Source organism: Narcine bancroftii, chromosome 2, assembly GCF_036971445.1.
Source record: "Narcine bancroftii isolate sNarBan1 chromosome 2, sNarBan1.hap1, whole genome shotgun sequence".
Lineage (NCBI taxonomy): Eukaryota > Metazoa > Chordata > Chondrichthyes > Torpediniformes > Narcinidae > Narcine > Narcine bancroftii.
In genome coordinates, this window is record NC_091470.1 from 299876964 (window position 1) to 299895338 (window position 18375).

General features: G+C 36.7%; 2 protein-coding genes across 5 annotated transcripts in view; one reads left to right on the forward strand and one right to left on the reverse strand.

Annotated features, from left to right (window-relative positions):
* Positions 1-5025, forward strand: part of tcea1 (transcription elongation factor A (SII), 1) — a 77364-nt gene extending 72339 nt beyond the window's left edge. For all 4 annotated transcript variants that reach the window (XM_069921487.1, XM_069921488.1, XM_069921490.1 and 1 more), the window contains 3 exons: positions 1499-1645; positions 3194-3265; positions 4726-5025. In XM_069921487.1, the coding sequence (XP_069777588.1) occupies positions 1499-1645; positions 3194-3265; positions 4726-4734 (228 nt within the window). In that variant the 3' untranslated portion in view covers positions 4735-5025. The remainder of the gene's footprint in view (positions 1-1498; positions 1646-3193; positions 3266-4725) is intronic.
* A 12598-nt stretch (positions 5026-17623) lies between these two features.
* The window catches only part of rgs20 (regulator of G protein signaling 20), a 231073-nt gene continuing 230321 nt past the window's right edge, over positions 17624-18375 (reverse strand). The window contains exon 5 of the mRNA XM_069915429.1: positions 17624-18113. Coding sequence (XP_069771530.1) covers positions 17925-18113 — 189 coding nt within the window. The 3' untranslated portion in view covers positions 17624-17924. The remainder of the gene's footprint in view (positions 18114-18375) is intronic.

Sequence of the window (18375 nt, forward strand, 5' to 3'; positions counted from 1 at the left end):
CAAAAATGCTGGAGAAAATCAGCAGGTCACGCAGCATCTGTAGAAAGCAAAGGATGACCAATGTTTTGGGGCCGAGCCTTTCACGTTATGAAGCAGGCAGGCACCTGAACAAAAAGGTGCTCCTCCCCCAACCTACATTTGTCATCTTTTTTGAAAAAATGGTTTTGTCACATTTGTATTGATAAATAATAAATACACTCACATCAGGCCAGTCAGTATCCTGATGTCATTTCATAGTTCAGATTTCAGATTTATTGTCAGAGAACATGCATGTCATCACATACTGCCCTGAGATTCCTTTTTCTTGCGGGCGCAGCAGAATCACCACTAATTGGTAGTGCAAAAAATAACAACTTACTCGTGTAATCAAAGAACTCTAAACAGATAATGAAAGTAAACAAAGTGACTGCACTACGGAGAGAACAAAAATAAAATCAATAAAGTGCACAAGTAAGAGTCCTTAAATGAGTCTGGTTGAGTTTGTCGGTGACGATCCTGATGGTGGAGGGGTAGCAGCTGTTCCTGAACCTGGTGGTGTGAGTCTTGTGGCACCTATACCTATTTTCTTATGGCAGTGGGTGTTTGATGATTGCTGCTGCTCTGCGATGCAGTGTTCCCTCTAGTTGTACTCAATAGTGAGGAGGGGTTTGCCTGTGAGGTCCTGGGCTGTGTCCACTACCCTTTGGAGGGCTTCACACTGAGGGATATTGGTGTTTCTATACCAGATCATGATGCAGCTGGTCAACAGAGGTGCAGCACACCTCTAGAAATTTGCCAGGGTTTCTGATGTCATATCAAACCTCCGCAAGCTCCTGAGGAAGTAGAGGCACTGACATGGTTTCATCACAATGCCATTTGTGTGTCGGATCCAGGAAAGATTCTCTGAGATAGTGACTCCCAGCAACTTAAATTTGCTCACCCTTGCCACTGCTGATTCCACCCCCCCACCCCCCCCCCCCAATCAACTCTTTAGTTTTGGTGACATTGAGTGCAAGATTGTTGGTGCACCATTCAGCCAAGTTTTCAATCTCTGTCCTGTATGCTGATTCATCCCCTTCCTTTATACAACCTTCTAGTGGTTTTGTTGGCAAATTTGGAGATGGAGATATTGTTGTACAATTTGGAGATATTGTTGTTACAATTTTTTAAACAGAGATGAACCAGGAGATAACTGCTAATATTGGTAGAGATCTAAAACCATTTTGAGAACTTTTTCCAACTGAGTTTTTTTCCCCCACATCTGAAATACTCTTCCTGGTGTTGGCTGATTCTAGAAACCATTTTATAAGGGAATTGATCAGTACTTGATGGGAAAGCTGCTGGCTTTTTGCTCATACCTTGACCAAGTGCTCTGGCCCGAAACGTTGGTTATCCTTTTATATAGAGGTTGTGTGATCTGTTGAGTTACTCCAGCACATTTATGTATTGCACAACAATCATGGAATATACAGACTTCCCTATTTCTCTAATGTGATTGTTTTGGTATGCATAATTCCAGGAAATGGCAAGTGATGAACTTAAAGAAATGAGAAAAGCTTTAACCAAAGAAGCCATCCGAGAACATCAAATGGCTAAGACTGCTGGTACTGACACTGATCTATTCAAATGTGGCAAATGTAAGAAGAAAAATTGTACTTATACCCAGGTAAGTTTTGGCTAGGGGGTACAATTTGCAGATGGAGAAAAAATGTCAAAAGAGGCATCCTTGAATTTACATAAACCATTTTCAATAGGCCACAACTTCCTAGACATACTACAAGCAAAAGATTTTAAATTGAATTAAACTTGTAAATTTACATAAAAATACAAGAAATAAGAGCAGCAGTCGACCATCTAGCTTGTCAATCCTGCTCTAGCAGTCAATAATATCACGGCTGATCTGGATGTGGACAGCTCTATGCCTGCCTTTTCCCCATGACCCTTAATGCTTCCATTAAGCAAACATTTGTCTACTCTGATTTAAATGTGTTTAATGCATCAACCTTCATTGTTTTTTTGGGCAGAGCGTTCCATATGTTCACTACTTTGGGAAAAGTAGTTCTTCATTTCCATCTGGATGTAGATTGGGAGATCACATCATTGAGCACCGTGGCACTGGCTGCTGCAAAATCAAATCTCCCAGTGGCCATCACTTTCAGTTCCCTGCCCCTTGTTGAAATGTCTGTCCATGGTCTCATGTACTGCTGGACTGGAGTTGGAGGACCTTGTGTTTCATCTGGGCACCCGATAGCATTGACATGGAGTTCTCTGGTTTCTGTTAGCACCCACTGTCCCTCCCCCTCCATCTATCCCTCTGTCTGCTCTATTTCTCTCTTTCTCTTTGTCTCACACACTTTCCCTCTGTTTCCTTGCCCTGTGCTCTGCATTCACAGAGCCAAAACCCCACACCCTCCCCCAATCAGTTCTCACTTTTCTTCTCTCCTCCTATAACCAATATTTTGTCTGATGGTCAGTACTTGTTCCCCTGTTCTTTTAATTACTGTTAATGTAACTGTTTTTCTTGAGGACCTTTTCATAAAATCATTGTGACTAAAGGAGGTTGTCTCTACTTGTGATAAAACAATCCTGTCAGCTTTCTTCCCTGTTTGTTCCCAAATAGTTCTCCAAATAATTTTCCATTGCGTTTAACTAGTTTTGAATGCATCTCCCCCCTTGCCCTCCTTCAGTTTACAACACTACTTTTGTTCACTGCTTTTCCAAGACAAATAAACTCTGAAGTTCCCACAAGGCACAAGATATAAATTTCATTGGTCTGAGGTACTCTGCCTGGCCTGGTGTTTATTAGGTTAATCCATTAACAAGCAAAGTTGGAAAACAGTACCTCTTTGCTCTTCACTCCCTGCACCCCATATAAACCAAATTCTTCTCATCAGTATCCCAAGTTTTAAACACTATGGAAAATGGAACTTCATGTTGCATGCTGCACAGGTTAGTTGACCCCCCCTCCTGTAATTAAACTAGTTAAAATTCCAAAGACTTGTCTCTGGCCCTCCTTCTGGCAATGGTTACCAGTTCTTGCTAACAGAGACTATGGAACCATAACATGTTTTTTCTCCATTTCTGCTCTCATTGCTCTCATTTTGCATTTTAAAATCAGGTGTTTATATGTATTGTTGAATTATTACCCTTCATTAACTTCCTGCTTTCATTTTGAAGATGAAATGGCTAACATAATTTTAACACGTTATCTTAGGTTCAAACTCGCAGTGCTGATGAACCAATGACTACATTTGTCGTGTGCAACAATTGTGGAAATAGATGGAAGGTATGTATTTTTCCTGAAAGTTTGAAATGTGCAGGTTAAAAAAGTAACCAATTACCTTTAACTTATATTGGCTGTATTACATTCTAAAGGCTGTTGGATGCTCTAAGTTCTTTAGTAATTTGTTTTCAAGTGTTAAAACAAAAAGGAGTATTTTAAACCAGTGTGTTTGATTGGGCAGTTATTACAGAGAATGATGCGTGCCCGGAATGCATTGCCTGGGCTGGAACAAATTGGACATTTAAAAGACGCTTAGATAGATATGTGGATGTAAGAAATACGGAGTATTATGGACTGTGAGAGGGCGCGGGACTAGATTGTTGTGGAGTGGGTTAAGTAGGTTACCACATCATGGCCTTGATGGCTTGTATTGTGTTATAATGGTCTATATTATACAAGTACTACAGTAAAATCCCCGTTATCTGGAATTCAAGCAATCGGAAAATAAATAACAAAGGTAAAAATTACGAAAATTTTAAATTGTCGCCCGCTGGGGTTAGTTCATCATTCACGCACACCATCTCAAGCAACTGGCATATTCACATCTGGAATCTGCCAAACCCCAAAGGTGTCGGATACTGGGGATTTAACTTGCATTTGTACAGTACTTTTCACCAACTTTACAGAAGTTCTGTATAATCAGTGTGATGGTTTGTGCACAGCAAACTTACACAAACAGTAATATAATTTACCTGAGCAATGTTGATTAAAGTATTAGCTGGGACTGTTTTCCAAATAATATTAAGATTTTCTGTGTGCCTTGGTTCCATATGGAAAGGTGTTATGGACTCATTGGCTGAAGGACCTGTTTCTGTGCTGTGTGATTATACATTTGATTTTTATTCATGGACAGGAAATGCATGTAGCTGGCATTGTTAAAATGAAGTTCTGTCTGGTGGGGCATTTTGAAGAGACATTATTTTGTTTGATTCAAAGCACTTAGTTAAATGCACATGTATATTAAAATTATTATCTCAAGACAAATTGCTGGAAATGCATAGTGGATCATGGTTGGCATAGCGGTCAGGGCTTTGCCTTTATAGCACCAGTGATTGGGAGTTGGTATTTTCTCCGGGGGTCCGATTTCATCCCACCCTTCAAAAACATACCAGGGTGTACGTTAATGGGGAAGAAATTGGGCGGCACAAACTTGTAGGGGAGATTTGGCCTGTTAGTGCTGTATGTCTAAATTTATTTTAAAAATTAAAAATTCAGACAGCAAATTGTTTCCAATTAATTGCTTTTCCTAGCAGCTAATCACTTATCTCTATCTCTAGTTTTGATGAGAGATCATTGACCTTTTGTATATTTCCAGCACTTTCTAATTCCAGCTTTCTAGCATCTGCAGTATTTTGCTCTTTTTGTAATGATTCCAGCTTTATGGCATCTGCAGTATTTTGCTCTTTTTGTTTAACTTGATTCTTGTTTGTGCTTTATTATGGAAACTTGCATTTTCTTTTCAGTTCTGTTGAGATCCTGAAGAGACTCCAGAAGAGAATTCCTTGGACCAACAGTTAATGAATTTCAGTTTCTAATTATTTGTGTAAATGAGAAGTTAGAACTTCATGAAGAATATTTGTAGAACCATACATCCCTGTGGCATTTTTGTATAAATCTAGTTTCCTTAATTCCATTCTACTATCTTTTTCACTCTAGAATAGTTCACTGAAACAAAAACATTCATTTGTACAACCAATCTGCACCTAAATGTAATATTTTTTTTTCTTTTTATATGTAGTTTGACATTAAAGTTTTAAAACTCACTCATGTTTTCTTTGTTTCTTTTGAAATTTCAAATATTCATTCTTTTTGTGAATTGCTAATTGGCCTTGCTTATATCATTTTGTGAATTGAATGTAAGTGGTAACGTAAACTTATTCCCAAATACATTGTTTGTTATATTACAGCTTCTGATTGTGCAAATTGCTTCCATTGCTGTTTCCTTGGTGGTGGTAGGGGAAATTGGAGGTGATTATGATGTTCAAATTAGATGACATTGGGAGTTTGATTGCTGTTTATACTTTTAAAAGAAGAGTGGTGTTGCAATAGGTAGTACTTAATACCTTTGAAAAAGTAATGGATGCCAAGAAGTTTCATAATTAGCCTCTGTGATCATGAAATCAAATCATTTTCAGGTCTATTTATACTGTGTCCTATTGGGGAACTTGCATTTGTTTGCATCCATATGTTCCTACTACCTTTTCTAAATTTTATAGTTTGAAACAGAAGAACAAAAAAGTGTTTAATGGTGTAATTCCTTGGAGTTTGATAATTTTTAATACACATTTGTGAACTATTCTAGTAGGTCTTTTTGAAGTCCTACACAACAAGGCATGATTGACACTGTACTAGAATTGTGTTTTATGAGAGTTGAATCTCTAATCTGTATCCTGGATAGTAATACTAAAATGTACCCAATTTCTGTTATTTGTTGGTTTAGAATAAGTTTAAAATGGAACCTAGTGCGGAAGTGGAGACTTTTGAAAGGATTTTACAATGTATCTCTCTTCTAGAAGGAAGATTAAGGTATAGACAGAAGAAACTGCATCAAAGATGCTCTTTAAAAATAAAGGGGAATATTTTGGAGTTGACTGACAGGTGATTAGCCGAGAGCTCAGGATTCCAGGTATTTTCCTTCAAAGCCAGTGTGCAAATTTGGAAAACTAGGCATATCCAAGTGAATTGAAGGATGCTAATGAGCACTGTATATTCTGATAAGTGGGACAATGCAAGGATATCCACAAAATGGACTGTAAAATTGAGGTATAAGAAGAGGTGGAGAAATGATGAAGATGAACCTGGCTTGGAGTAAGGACATACTAAAATCTCTGACATGAGATCTGTTGGGAATTAAAGAAAATCTACACGGTCCAGGAATTTGGGGTCAATGGGGTAAGGACTAAAAGAAGAGCTTAAACATCAGAAATGTTGAAGAAAACTGCCAGGTTTATAAAAGAGTGGAACTCAAAATAATGAAAGATGCAAGTTGAGATCATAAAGCTTACTGTTAGAAGGATCATGTGATGGCAATCATAGCTAAACAAAGTATATAATGTCATGGCATTAATAAGCAGTTCACGTAGCTCCTGGATCAAAATAATGAAGCTCTTGATCACAAAATCTTTTAAGCTTGAATTTTCACTGTTCTTGCAATTGCTGTAATTTCAATAGATCAGTCTAACTGAAGTTTTCTCTATTCATCTTTTACCAGAGTTGCAAATACTAGAAATATACCCCCATTTATTTTCATATATATTTACCTTTTGACAAGTTATTAAAGCTGCATGTTAATTAGTGACAGCATGTATCATTAAATAAGAATCTAAAATAATTTTCAAATCTTTGTAGATGAGTGCACATCGGTAAACACAGTGTCACTGTCTGTACTTGATCAAGATCTTCATTATTTTGATCCAGGAGCTATGTGAATTTGTGTCTTTCATTATTTTGAATTCCAGTCTTTATAAACCAGGCAGTTTTCAATATTTCTAATGTTCAAGCTCTTCTTTTAGTCCTTACCCTATTGATGTTTGTACGTTCTCCCTGTGTTTGTGCGGGTTTCCTTCCACCTCCAAAATGTATAGGGCTGTAGGTCAATTGGGTGTAAATGGGCAGCACGGGCTCATGGGCTGAAAGGGCTTATTACCGTGCTATATATCTAAATTAAATCTGAGTTCGGTTGGGTCATTATCAGGTGGAGAGATGAAACCATTCAAGCTCATTCATTTTTGTGTGATAAATGCAAAATTATTTTTTGCTGCCTCAGAAATTGCAGCTTTCATTGGTGAAAATGGACATCTGACTGGGAGAAGCACTGACTCCTATGAAGTTATCTCCCAGTTCAAGAGCCCTTCACTAAGAAAATGAGCAAGTGTTGCACTTACTAAAAACCAATGGAAAGGGTCATATTTTGAAGGTCAGTATTGTCCAATGAATCTCGATGAAGGGTTTCAACCTGAAACAGCAATTCCTTCCCACTTCCCACTTGCAATGATGCTCAACCCATTAATTATGATCTTAATGCTGATGTACTCCAGCAGATTGGCATCAATGAATATTGTGCCTCACTCACCAAAAAAAAAAGGCTCGGTGCAATTTAATTGAGAGAAATCAAAGTTTCACTGCTATCTTTTTATCTTGGGCTGTTCCCTCAGATTCGAACTCGAGCCGCTGGTGCTGTTACCCTGTTGTGTTAACCATGCCATCTATTTTGGAAGTTTGTTGCATGAAAGTGAAAACTTGTGTCTCTTTCTTTCTCTCTCGCTGCATTTATTTTTACCAAGAGGGAAAAGGAGTATCTAAAATTATGCTACTGTGACCTTTGAAGCTGATGCATTTCAATCCAAGTAGGCAAGCAGTGGATGGCTCCATGCAGCTGCCACTGACTCCTGGTTTCATTATCATCTTGTTTAGTGCATGGATTTTTTAGGGCTTTCTCTTGCAGCCCTTCTTGGAGAATATGCTATTTTTATTCTATGCTTTCCAGGTGCTTTAGGCTATTTTCTCCAACAAAAGAAGAAAACCTATGTTTTGAAATCCAAATTTGTTAGGAAATGAGCTGCCACCAATTGCACTTTTCCCATCTATTTGGAATAAAGAGTGGCAGATTATGAAAAATATTTTTCATTCACACCATAGACTCTTTGATAATAGCTCATACTAAAATTTATTTGTTTGTGAGGCTATATATATATATATATATATATATAAAGCTTGGAAATTTATCACCAAAGTTTTGTTGTCAAAGTCTTCAAAATATTCTCAATAGGAAAATTTATATCTCCCATGCTTCTTTATATATGATTTCATGAAAAATGGGGTGGATGTAAAAGATATCCTTTTGATATTCACTCCTATCGATGGACATTATGATTCTCAAAAAATTTTTTCCCTGAAGTGTTCAGTCATGCCACTCTTGACTCTGAGTTTCCAGACTGCAATCCAGGTCATGTGATCCAGTCTTGTGCTTGCTTGTAAAAGCACTTAGGTTGAGCATGTGGTAAGGGCCAGTTTTTGTAATGAGGGCTGGTTGTGCTGTCTAAGCCAGGGATTGGTAAAAATGGGCTGGACATGAGGCCTTGACTTCATTTGGCATATTCCCCTGTGCTATTGGACTGAGGTCTTGCTTGTTGAGCCTGCAATTGAAACCACTTCCCAGTGGGAAGATTTCAGATTTGTCAGAGTACATATGTGACATCACATACAACCCTGAGATTCTTTTTTTTCCTGCTGGTATGGCAGAATTGCCACTAATTAGTGCAAAAAAAACCTGTACACAACATAAACATAAACATGTAAACAAACAAATAACTAAACCGATAACAAATGTAAAGAAACTGCATTATAGAGAGAACAAAAAAAATCAATAAAGTGCATAAATAAGAGTCCTTAATGTTTCTGAGTTTGTTGTTGAGGAGTCCAATGGTAGAGGGGTAGCAGTCTTGTGGCACATATACATCTTTCCTGATGGCAGGAGCAAGAACAGAGCATGTGATGGGTGTGTGTAGATCCTTTTGCTGCTGCTCTCTGACGGCAGCATTCCCAGTAGGTGTAGTCAATAGTGGGGAGGGTTTTGCCTGTGATGTCCTAGGCAATGTCCACTACCTTTTGGAAGGCTTTACTCTCGGGGATATTGATGTTCCATACCAGACTGTGATGCAGCTGGTCAGCACACTTTCCACCACACCTTTGTAGAAATTTGCCAGGGTTTCTGGTGTCATACCAACCCTCTGTAAACTCCTGAGGAAATAGAGGCGCTGACATGCTTTCTTCATGATGCGATTGGTTTTTTTGTGTCCAGGAAAGATTCACTGAGATAATGACTCTCAAGAACTTAAATTTGCTCACCCTCTATCTCTGATTCCCCCAATGATCACTGGATTGTATACCTCTGGCTTTCCTTTCCTGAACCCATGCTCGGGCAAATTACACTCCACAATACAAGTTTAGAACTTGGAATGTCAGGACAACATAGATAATCCTAACAGTGACCTTTCTGCTACCACAGTTTGGGAACTTGGATTATTGGCCATCCATTCAAGGTGGTAATGTTAAATATGTTAGGAAAATTTAAAGAACAAATTAGAAGAGGATTTTTGCCATCTAAAAGGAGCTTGGCTAGTGTCTCAGTAACATCCCTGCTGAGATAACCAACACGTATTACTCCTCGGGTCATTAACATGCAAGGCAATTTGCCATTGTAGTAAAGCCTAAATGTTGAAGCTTCGGTTGAGATCAAGGACTTCTACTCCAACCCTTAAAAAAAAACCCTGGTCTGCATTTAAAAGGGAAAAAAAAATCAATTCTCCTAGTCAACTTCAATACCAGTCAGGAAAGAGGCATAATCATCAGACAAGAGGTAGTCAGGAAGGAAACAGGCCCGGGGGGCGTGGCAAGATGGTGTGGGGGGCGTGGCAAGATGGCGTAGGGAACAGACGTGCCTTCCAGACCTCTCCTGACTGATTTATTGTTTTGTCTTTAAGTGCCCGTTAAAGTTCTTTTAAAAGTTTATAAATAATAAGAGGTCCTGGATTAATACCTAATGGTTTATATGCAAAAAAAAGGTAAAAGAAAACATCAACAGACTGTTAAAAAACTACATTTTCTGAAATTATCTGAGCCTACTTGTTTACAAGAAGTCAGGACTCAGCGTAGAATGGATCCAGAGGAAGACGTGCAGAGTTCGGCATTGAAACACCGTTTTAAGCCGGTGAGGCTCTCTGAAGGTCGCATTCAACAGCTTTCAGACCAAAGAGCTGGACGGGTGCCAGTATTTCACACAACGGCCACTGTGAGTGCTGTTACTGAGACTTTGACAGTTGAATCAGCTGGGGCGCCACCAGCTGGAGAGTTAAAGAGCTGTCATTCGACTGCTACAGTGGTGGCGCTGCAAAATGCATCTTCAATTACAACGGTTTTTCCAGACATCGATTCAGTGAAGATGATTAAAGAGATTTGGCTTAAAGATAACCCTGATCTTCAGTCTCCTGGCATTGCTGGGGGGACTTTGAGAGGGATTTTTATACGAAGTCAAACTGCTAGAATAGATACTAAATTAAGGGAAGGGACAGAAGATCCCGTGGTCTTTAAGGAACAGCAAGACCCCATTATGCCTGAATCTACTTCTGTTGAAATGTCTGTTAAGGATCTTGAACATAAGATATATTCTGTATCGAGTCACTTAGCTAATTTTGTGAACCTGTTTATTTCCAAGATTAATGCGATGGCGGAAGCCATTAATGGAGCTTTTAAGCTTGAAACCATTGAAAGATTTGAAATGTGTGATCAAGGTTTAGTCAATGCACAAGATCAACTGCAAGATGAAAATAGAATAATTGAAACATTGCAGATCCAAAATAAAAATTTAGCAAAAAAGGTTGATTTGGAGAATCAATCTAGATGGAACAATGTGAAAATTGTTGGTTTGCCAGAAGGCATAGAAGGACCAGATCCAAGAAAATTTTTACTGAATGGATTCCACGAGTGTTAGGACAGGATAAATTCCCTGAAGGTTTAATACTGGAACGTGCTCATAGAGTTTTAAGAAGAAAATCTTTTTCAGGACAGAATCCAAGACCTGTTCTGATCCGTTGTTTAAACTATTGTGACAGAGAGACAATTTTACGTATGGGTATTAGAAATGCCCAGCAAAATAGATCTCCTTTGATGGTTCAGAATAATCCTGTTTTCTTCTATCAAGATTTGAGTCAAGAAATTATGTTTCAACGACGCGAATTTAATTCTGTGAAAGAACGGTTGTGGAAAAAAAGACATAAGGCAACATTCAGGTATCCTGCGGTACTGAAGATTTTTCAGGATGGAAATCAGCCAAAGTTCTTTGACAATCCTAAAGAGGCTATGGACTTTGCTCAGTCTTTACCAATCATGCAGTTTTAGGAACGATGTAGTCCTTCAAGGTCTCTAAAAAGAGCTGAGATGTAAGGGGGATCCAGATTTTTAAAAGAAATGGAAGCAATGGTGACCGAAGTGGTAACGTTGATTTAAAAAAAAATAAATCTTTTATTTTTTTTGAGAAGAGTTTAAATAGTTTAAATAATGATGATAGTTTAATGAAATGGGAGTTGGGAGAGGGAACTGGGTGGGCACTAGTTTCCAGAAGTCATCAGCTACCTGTGAGTTATCTCACACCCAATATTTTGGGGGAGTTTCTGCTTTGGGCAGTTTAAACAGAAGGAGGTAGTCATGACCTCCGACCTGTTTTTTTTTCTTTTTAATTTTCGGGTTAAGAAGTGAAGGTTTTTTTTAAATTATTTTTTTTTAAATAAATAATTTTTTTAAAAACTCTGTTTTCTGATTGTAATTGAGAGGGAATTGGGAGGGTTTTTTTTCTCTCCTTTTTTTCTTTTTTTTTGGGGGGTTTCTTTTTTCTTTCTTTTTTAAGAGGATGATGTCACAGAAGACAATAAGTCAAAAATTGAGGATGTTGAATTAGATGAAGAGGAAGATGAGGGGAAAGGTGATAAGAAGAAAAAGAAGAAAACCAAGTACAAATACATTGAGGGAGAAGAGTTTAATAAAATTAAGTTAATTTCGATAGAGAATTTTGAAGATGTTATAAATGAAGAATATGGAGAATTTTATGAGTTTGAACTTTTTTTTCTTTTTCTTTTTTTATATAGGGAGGGGAAGGGAATAAAAAGTTTATCTGATTGTTTTTCTAAGGGATGTTTTTGTTCTCTTGATGAATTATAAAGGAAACGGTATTAATGGAAATTCTGTATTTATGTATTATTAATTATGATTTTTTGTATAACAGATATGTGGTTGATATATGATTTTAATATTTGAACTTAGTTTTAAAGTGGATTTCATTTGTTAAATACATGTATTATGTTTGATTTAAATATATGTTTAAGGGTATTATTTTAGTATTAATTTTTTTGTTGTTAAGTTTTATCCTTTTTTTTGTAAGTGGGGTTTTTTTCTATTTTATTTACAACATTGTTAATTAATTCTTCACTCTTTATTTTTTGGGGGGGAGGGTTGGATTAATTTTAAATTAGATGATTAATGTTATAATTATTGGGGGGGTTAATTTGTGTAGTTTAATCATGTAGTATTCTAATTTTTATTATCTTATTTTTTATTATTTCTTTAAATGTAATTTTTATTTTATTCATGTCATAAAATTTTAAATAAAGTTTAAAAAAAAAAGGAAGGAAACATGCCCCTCAACAAAATGCTTGGAGCATAACCCTGTCTCAATAGAGGGATAAACACGGGCATTATAGCAACATTTCTGGTAGGAGTTGGAGTCAGTAGATCAGGAAGGAACAAGAGTTGGAGATGGTGGTAGAGGTCTTGGACTGGGGATGGTTGGGGCAGAGGTAGGAACCAGAGTTGTTGGCAGCAGGGATTCTGGCCCAGAGGTGGCCAGGGACAAGGATAGGAAAGCTAATTTTCACAATTAAAAGGAAACTTCACCCTACAATGGGGACACTTCAAAACCAAATAATCGAAACCTCAATCACAAAGCTACAGTATCAGATGATATCTGCATTTGCAAGTTCTAAAAGGCATTATTAACTTGTTCACCAAAGTATACAAGGTTGGTCCTTGCACTCAATACCCACCTACCTACCAATCAAGGTCTTATACCAACCTTTCCCCACTGCACAATATTGTCATCTTGTCAACAATAAAGTTCACAGTGAAAACTTGGAAAGCAGAGAATACTTCCCATATCTTGGCTGTTATTTCTCAGTGAATACAGACATCGATGATGTAATTCCCCACAGCATTCAATGTACAAAAACAGGAAGAAGATATTTGAAGATTAAGGCTTCAACACAGATCTCGAATGTCCAAATTTAAATTATCTAATTTTTATGCAAACATTGATCCATTATGTGAGAAATGTAAAATTGTTGAAGCTTCTCTGATTCATGTGTTTTGGAAGTGCCCAAATTTAGAGAGATTCTGGAAAGACATTTTCCAAACTTTATCAACGATTCTTGAGATTAATTTGGAACCTTGCTCGTTAATTGCCTTGTTTAGTTTTTCTCGTGTTTCAGATGAACTTGTATCAGCATCTCAGGAAAAAGTTTTAGTTTTTACCACGTTGATAGCCAGACGAGCAATTTTTTTGAAATGGAAAGATGATTCATCCCTGACTCATACACAGTGGCTATATGATGTAATGTCCTATTTAAGATTAGAGAAAATTTATATATAATATTAAAGATAGAAAGTTTCAATTTATGAAATTGTGGGGGCCAATTCTTTGAATTTTTTTATGATTGAAAGAATTAACAATTATTTTATGTTCTGGTTGTTCATTTCCTGTTCTCTGGCAATCAGCAGTGGTTCCACATTACTATTCTTTTAAAAGAAAATTACAAGGTAACCTTGATGAGAGGGAGGGAATAGATTAGATTTAGATTTTAGTTTTTTTTCCTTTATTTTATACAAATTGCATAGATAATTTCAATTAAATGTTTTGGAGGTATAAGTAATTATTGATGTAGTTTTATCTACTTTTTTCTCATTGTTTTTTTTATGTGTGTGCTTTTATACAAATGAATTATTATGTAACTGTCAATTCTGTATTTATGCTTGTATGTTAAACTGAATAAATATTTTTTTAAAGTTAGAAAAGACAGACTTCAGACAGGGCACAAAGCACATGCTATACTATTGAGCAGTGATGCCTGCCTCCTAAACTCATGAGATCTGGACAATTCAATGCACTGGGAAAATACTGTTATTACAAGAAGCTTCAAGAAAACTCAGCTCAGGTTTTGATCCCAGGCTTACATCCCAGGGCAGCTGTTAGCACAGCACTTACAATGCCAGCAACCTGGGTTCGAATATGGCACTGCCTGTAAGGAGTTTGTACATTCATCCTGTGTCTGTGTGGGATTCCTCTGGGTGCTCCAGTTCCCTTCCACCATTCAAAACCATACCAGGGTTGTTGGTCAATTGGGTATAATTGAGCTGCACAGACACACAAAAGGGCTTGTTACTATACTGTATGTCTAAATGAAATTAAAATAACAATTGAGAGTTTGCTAGCGAAAAAAAAAAAATGATTCTAGTGGTCCTCAAAGCCTTCTTGAAGAAATTCCTGGGTTCCTCTGGTCTAAGACTATTAAATGGGGAAGGAGAATTTGGGATGGTATTGAGAATGTTAACGTGTTGGAAGATGTGTGCAAACCAATAAATAAACAGGCAGACTATTTTGTAAATGGGATCTGGAAGTCTCTTGCAGGATACCCTGAAGGTAAACTTGCATGTTGAGTCAGTGGTGAAGAAGTCAAATGAAGTACTGGCATTAATTTCAAGAGGAATAGAATATAAGAGCAGAGATGTGATATTGAGGCTTTATAAGGCACTGGTGAGACCTCACTTGGAGTCTTGTAAGCAGTTTTGGGTTCCTCATTTAAGAAAGGATGTGCTGATTTTGGAAAGGGTGAATAAGGATGATTCTGAGAAGGTAAGGATTATCATATGAAGAGCTTTTGTCAACTCTTGGCCTGTATTCATTGGAATTTGGGAGAACGAGAGGGAAATCTCATTGAAACATTTTGAATGTTGAAAGGCATGAACAGTGTAAATGTAAAAAGGTTGTTTCCCATGGTGGGAGAGTCTCAGACATGAGGTTAAAGCTTTAGGATTGAAGAACGTTTGCTTAGACCACTAAGAATTTCTTAGGCCAGAGGGTGGCACATCTGTAGAATTTGTTATCACAGGTAGTTGTGGAGACCAGGTCGTTGGGTGTATTTAATGCAGAGATTCACCAGGGCAACAAAGGTTATGGGGAGACGGCCAGTAGTGTGGCTGAGTGGGAATATGGATCAGCTTGTGATTAAATGGGAGTCCCTGGCGGTGTACATGGCAGGGGCACTGGAACTCTGGGGGGATGTCTGCCAGCCAGCTGGTCTCTTCAGCGTCAAATAAAAAAAGGTTAAAAAAAAAACCTTGTGATTAAATGGCAGGGCAGTCTTGATGGGCTGAATAGCCTATTTCTGCTCCTTTGTCTTGTGGTCTTGAACTATCCACAGGCCATTTCAGGATTTCCAAACTGGAAAGGACACAAGTATTCTTCCAGTCCAAGGAACTGCCTAAGGAGAGTGACGGAATGCTATATTGTTGGAGATGTCACCTCCACCAAGATTCTTTGCTTCTTTGAATGTAAAATGTTCCAAGCCCTTTTAAAAAGAACAGGGGAACTCTTCTGGAGTTTTGCCTCATTTCCTCATTTAACATTATTGAAATGCCAACTCTCAGGTTAATTTTTCAGTTTTGTTTTTGAGATCTTGCTGTGCCTATATTTATGTCCTTGCAGTGTAACTATTTACATTTCAACTATACTACATGGACTAAATATCTGAAGGTCATGAAATGTTTCACTTCTTTAATTTATTCAACCATTAAAACCAATCACATGGCAAGAATTAACTGTGAAGCTGAAACAAAATTGGCATCACAATTTGCAGTAAGTAGGGAATTCAAAGAAGACCATAAGACACAGGAACAGAAAGAAATAGGCCATTCAGCCCATCTAGTCTTCCTGCCATTTGATAATTTAAAAGTTAGACACAGCTTTGTATATGCAGTGGAATACTTGCCATGGTTTGTGATATTTTAATGGAATATTGCAGTATCCGATAGATTTTTAGTAGCATTTAGTTTTATAATTTTTAAAAAATATATTTACCATTGGCCATCAAATTATTACAGGCTTTCAAAAAGAAGCATTTTTTAAAAATATTGTGTAATTCTTTGAATTAGACCATAATTTAGAGATAAATGTTAGCCAAAGCACTTAAGCGAAGTAAAAATTTTGCAAAATGCCTTCTATTCTGCTTTCCTTGTCAAGATGTGATCTTTAATTACGTTTACAGGAGTGACACGTTTTTCAAATTATTTATGACTCAATTATGTTTCTAAAGTGAAAAGAACATCTCTGCTAGTAATAGCTTGAACAAAATTGAGGCATTCATTTGCTTCTTTTGTATATATAAGCCTATAAATCAATATATTGCCTGCTTTTTTTTTTGAGGGAAATTTGCATGCAACACCTTTTGTGCACATTACTTAATCTAGTGGTTTCTATATCCAGTCAAAATATCACTAACAGGACCAGATATACCAGGTGCGATTTACTGACAACTATTATTTCCTCAGTGCCACTTCTGCATGTGATAATGCCATCAAAGTTCATACTGCACATCTCTGCCTCACAGACAGAAATGGAACAATAATGTGCAAGACACAATCTTTGTTTTAAACAATAAACCAAGGATAAAATCTTGCAGAAAGTTGACTTAGAGATGTGAACTAAAATGTTATTTCTGGGCCATCAGCAACTTGTCTGTGCTGAGAATCTAAGATGTGCATATTTATAATGAAAAGTTTGGGACTTGCAGGATTTATTGCCAACTTTAAATATCACAACTGCAAAGTTGCTGAGATATTTGTTTTTTTCTTTTGTGTGTACAAATCTATCAACTCTGTGTATATCATATTTCCATACACACTTTTCAATTATTCATCTGCTAAGAGTAATACATTTAACTTTTGGCAGTTGTGTAACTAATGTGGTACATTTCTGTTCATAACATTTTAAATAATATATATTTGAAATTTTAAAATCAACTTAGTTTGAAGGAACATAATAGTTGGTTTAAAACAAGGAGACAGGGTGCTAAAATGGCAGTTTTATTCTCTTTATCTTACTGAAACTGAGAATTTAAGGTGTTTCTGGTTATGCATTTCTCTATTGTGTTTATCAATACTGCATTCAGTTCAACCTTGTAGGATGCAGGCAATATGATTTTTCTATCAAAAACGGTGGATTATGAAGTGCAATTATACATATGTATTGTGCCACGTACAATACATGTCCAGAATATTACTTAAAATACTTTAATCACATTGTTTTCATTAATTTACTTCTGATAGATCACTAAACAACTGTAAATTAAAATTATTGTGCTTTATTTTTTTTGAAAAGGATTGAAATGCCCACACTTTGTCCGTTTTCCATTTGCAAAACAAGTGATAAATTCTTTGAAATTAAGTTTTATAAATATACACCAATCATAACTAAAAAATTGCATTTTAAGCAAAACTCTGATGGTAAAATAATATTACTCTTACATAAACCATGTTTTATAGGCAGTATTTTTCCAAACCATTGGCTTAGATACTTGAAGTTGATCCATTTTGTTTCCGTCAGCACTATGTTTACATATATCAAGAATATATACTCCAAGACAAGTGGAAGTACCGCCCAATGTGGCTGTGGCATCATTGTCATGACGTGCAATGGTAGAAGATTTTTAAACCATATTGTAGCATAAGTGAGGATGTCATTAGGAGGAACATCAAGGCACTTCCGCAAACAAACTCTTGTCTTTGAGTACATCTTATTAGTATTTCATGTAAAAAATACATCTACAGGCTTCTAAAACGACTAACATTTCATCAGTCATCCTTTGGAGAATCTTGCTGTGTTGATCTGAAGCTGTGTTTTGGCCTGTGTTCAAAGCCCTCTGCAGATAGACATTAAAATCCTTAGTAAAATTTGCCTGAGTATTACTTTCTGGTGAAGATCAAATAGCTCCAGTGTCCCTGTGAGTTATAATAGCCCACAGATATTTCAGATTTTTATGTTCAGAATCAAAGTCGGGAAGGCTTAAGGTTCTGACGAAGTATCAGTTAAGGATTGAAGCAGAGTTTTGTAGACTGCAGAGTTCATAAATCTTGGATAAGAGTCTCTGTGCATTAATGTGTAAATCTGAAGCTGTGCGTCATCAAACGTATGAGGGGTAGGTTCAAGCATATTTCTGTTGATGACCTCGCGGACTCTGGAATCAAGGCTGACCTAAATTTAGAATAATACAAAATAAGGACCAGCTATTTCAGAGTATAATGTGCTTTTAATATTATCTAATGAAATACTAATTTTCAGAATACTACAGTACAATTCTGAAAAACCATTTCACTGAATTTTACAGGTAGAATTGCCAATGACAGAATAGAAAATAAATAATTCTGCATTTGCTTGTCAGTATAAGAATCTACAACTTGATAAACCTTATGTTTTTTTTAGTTTATCAATAAAGTTTATTTTGGGACAAATGCAC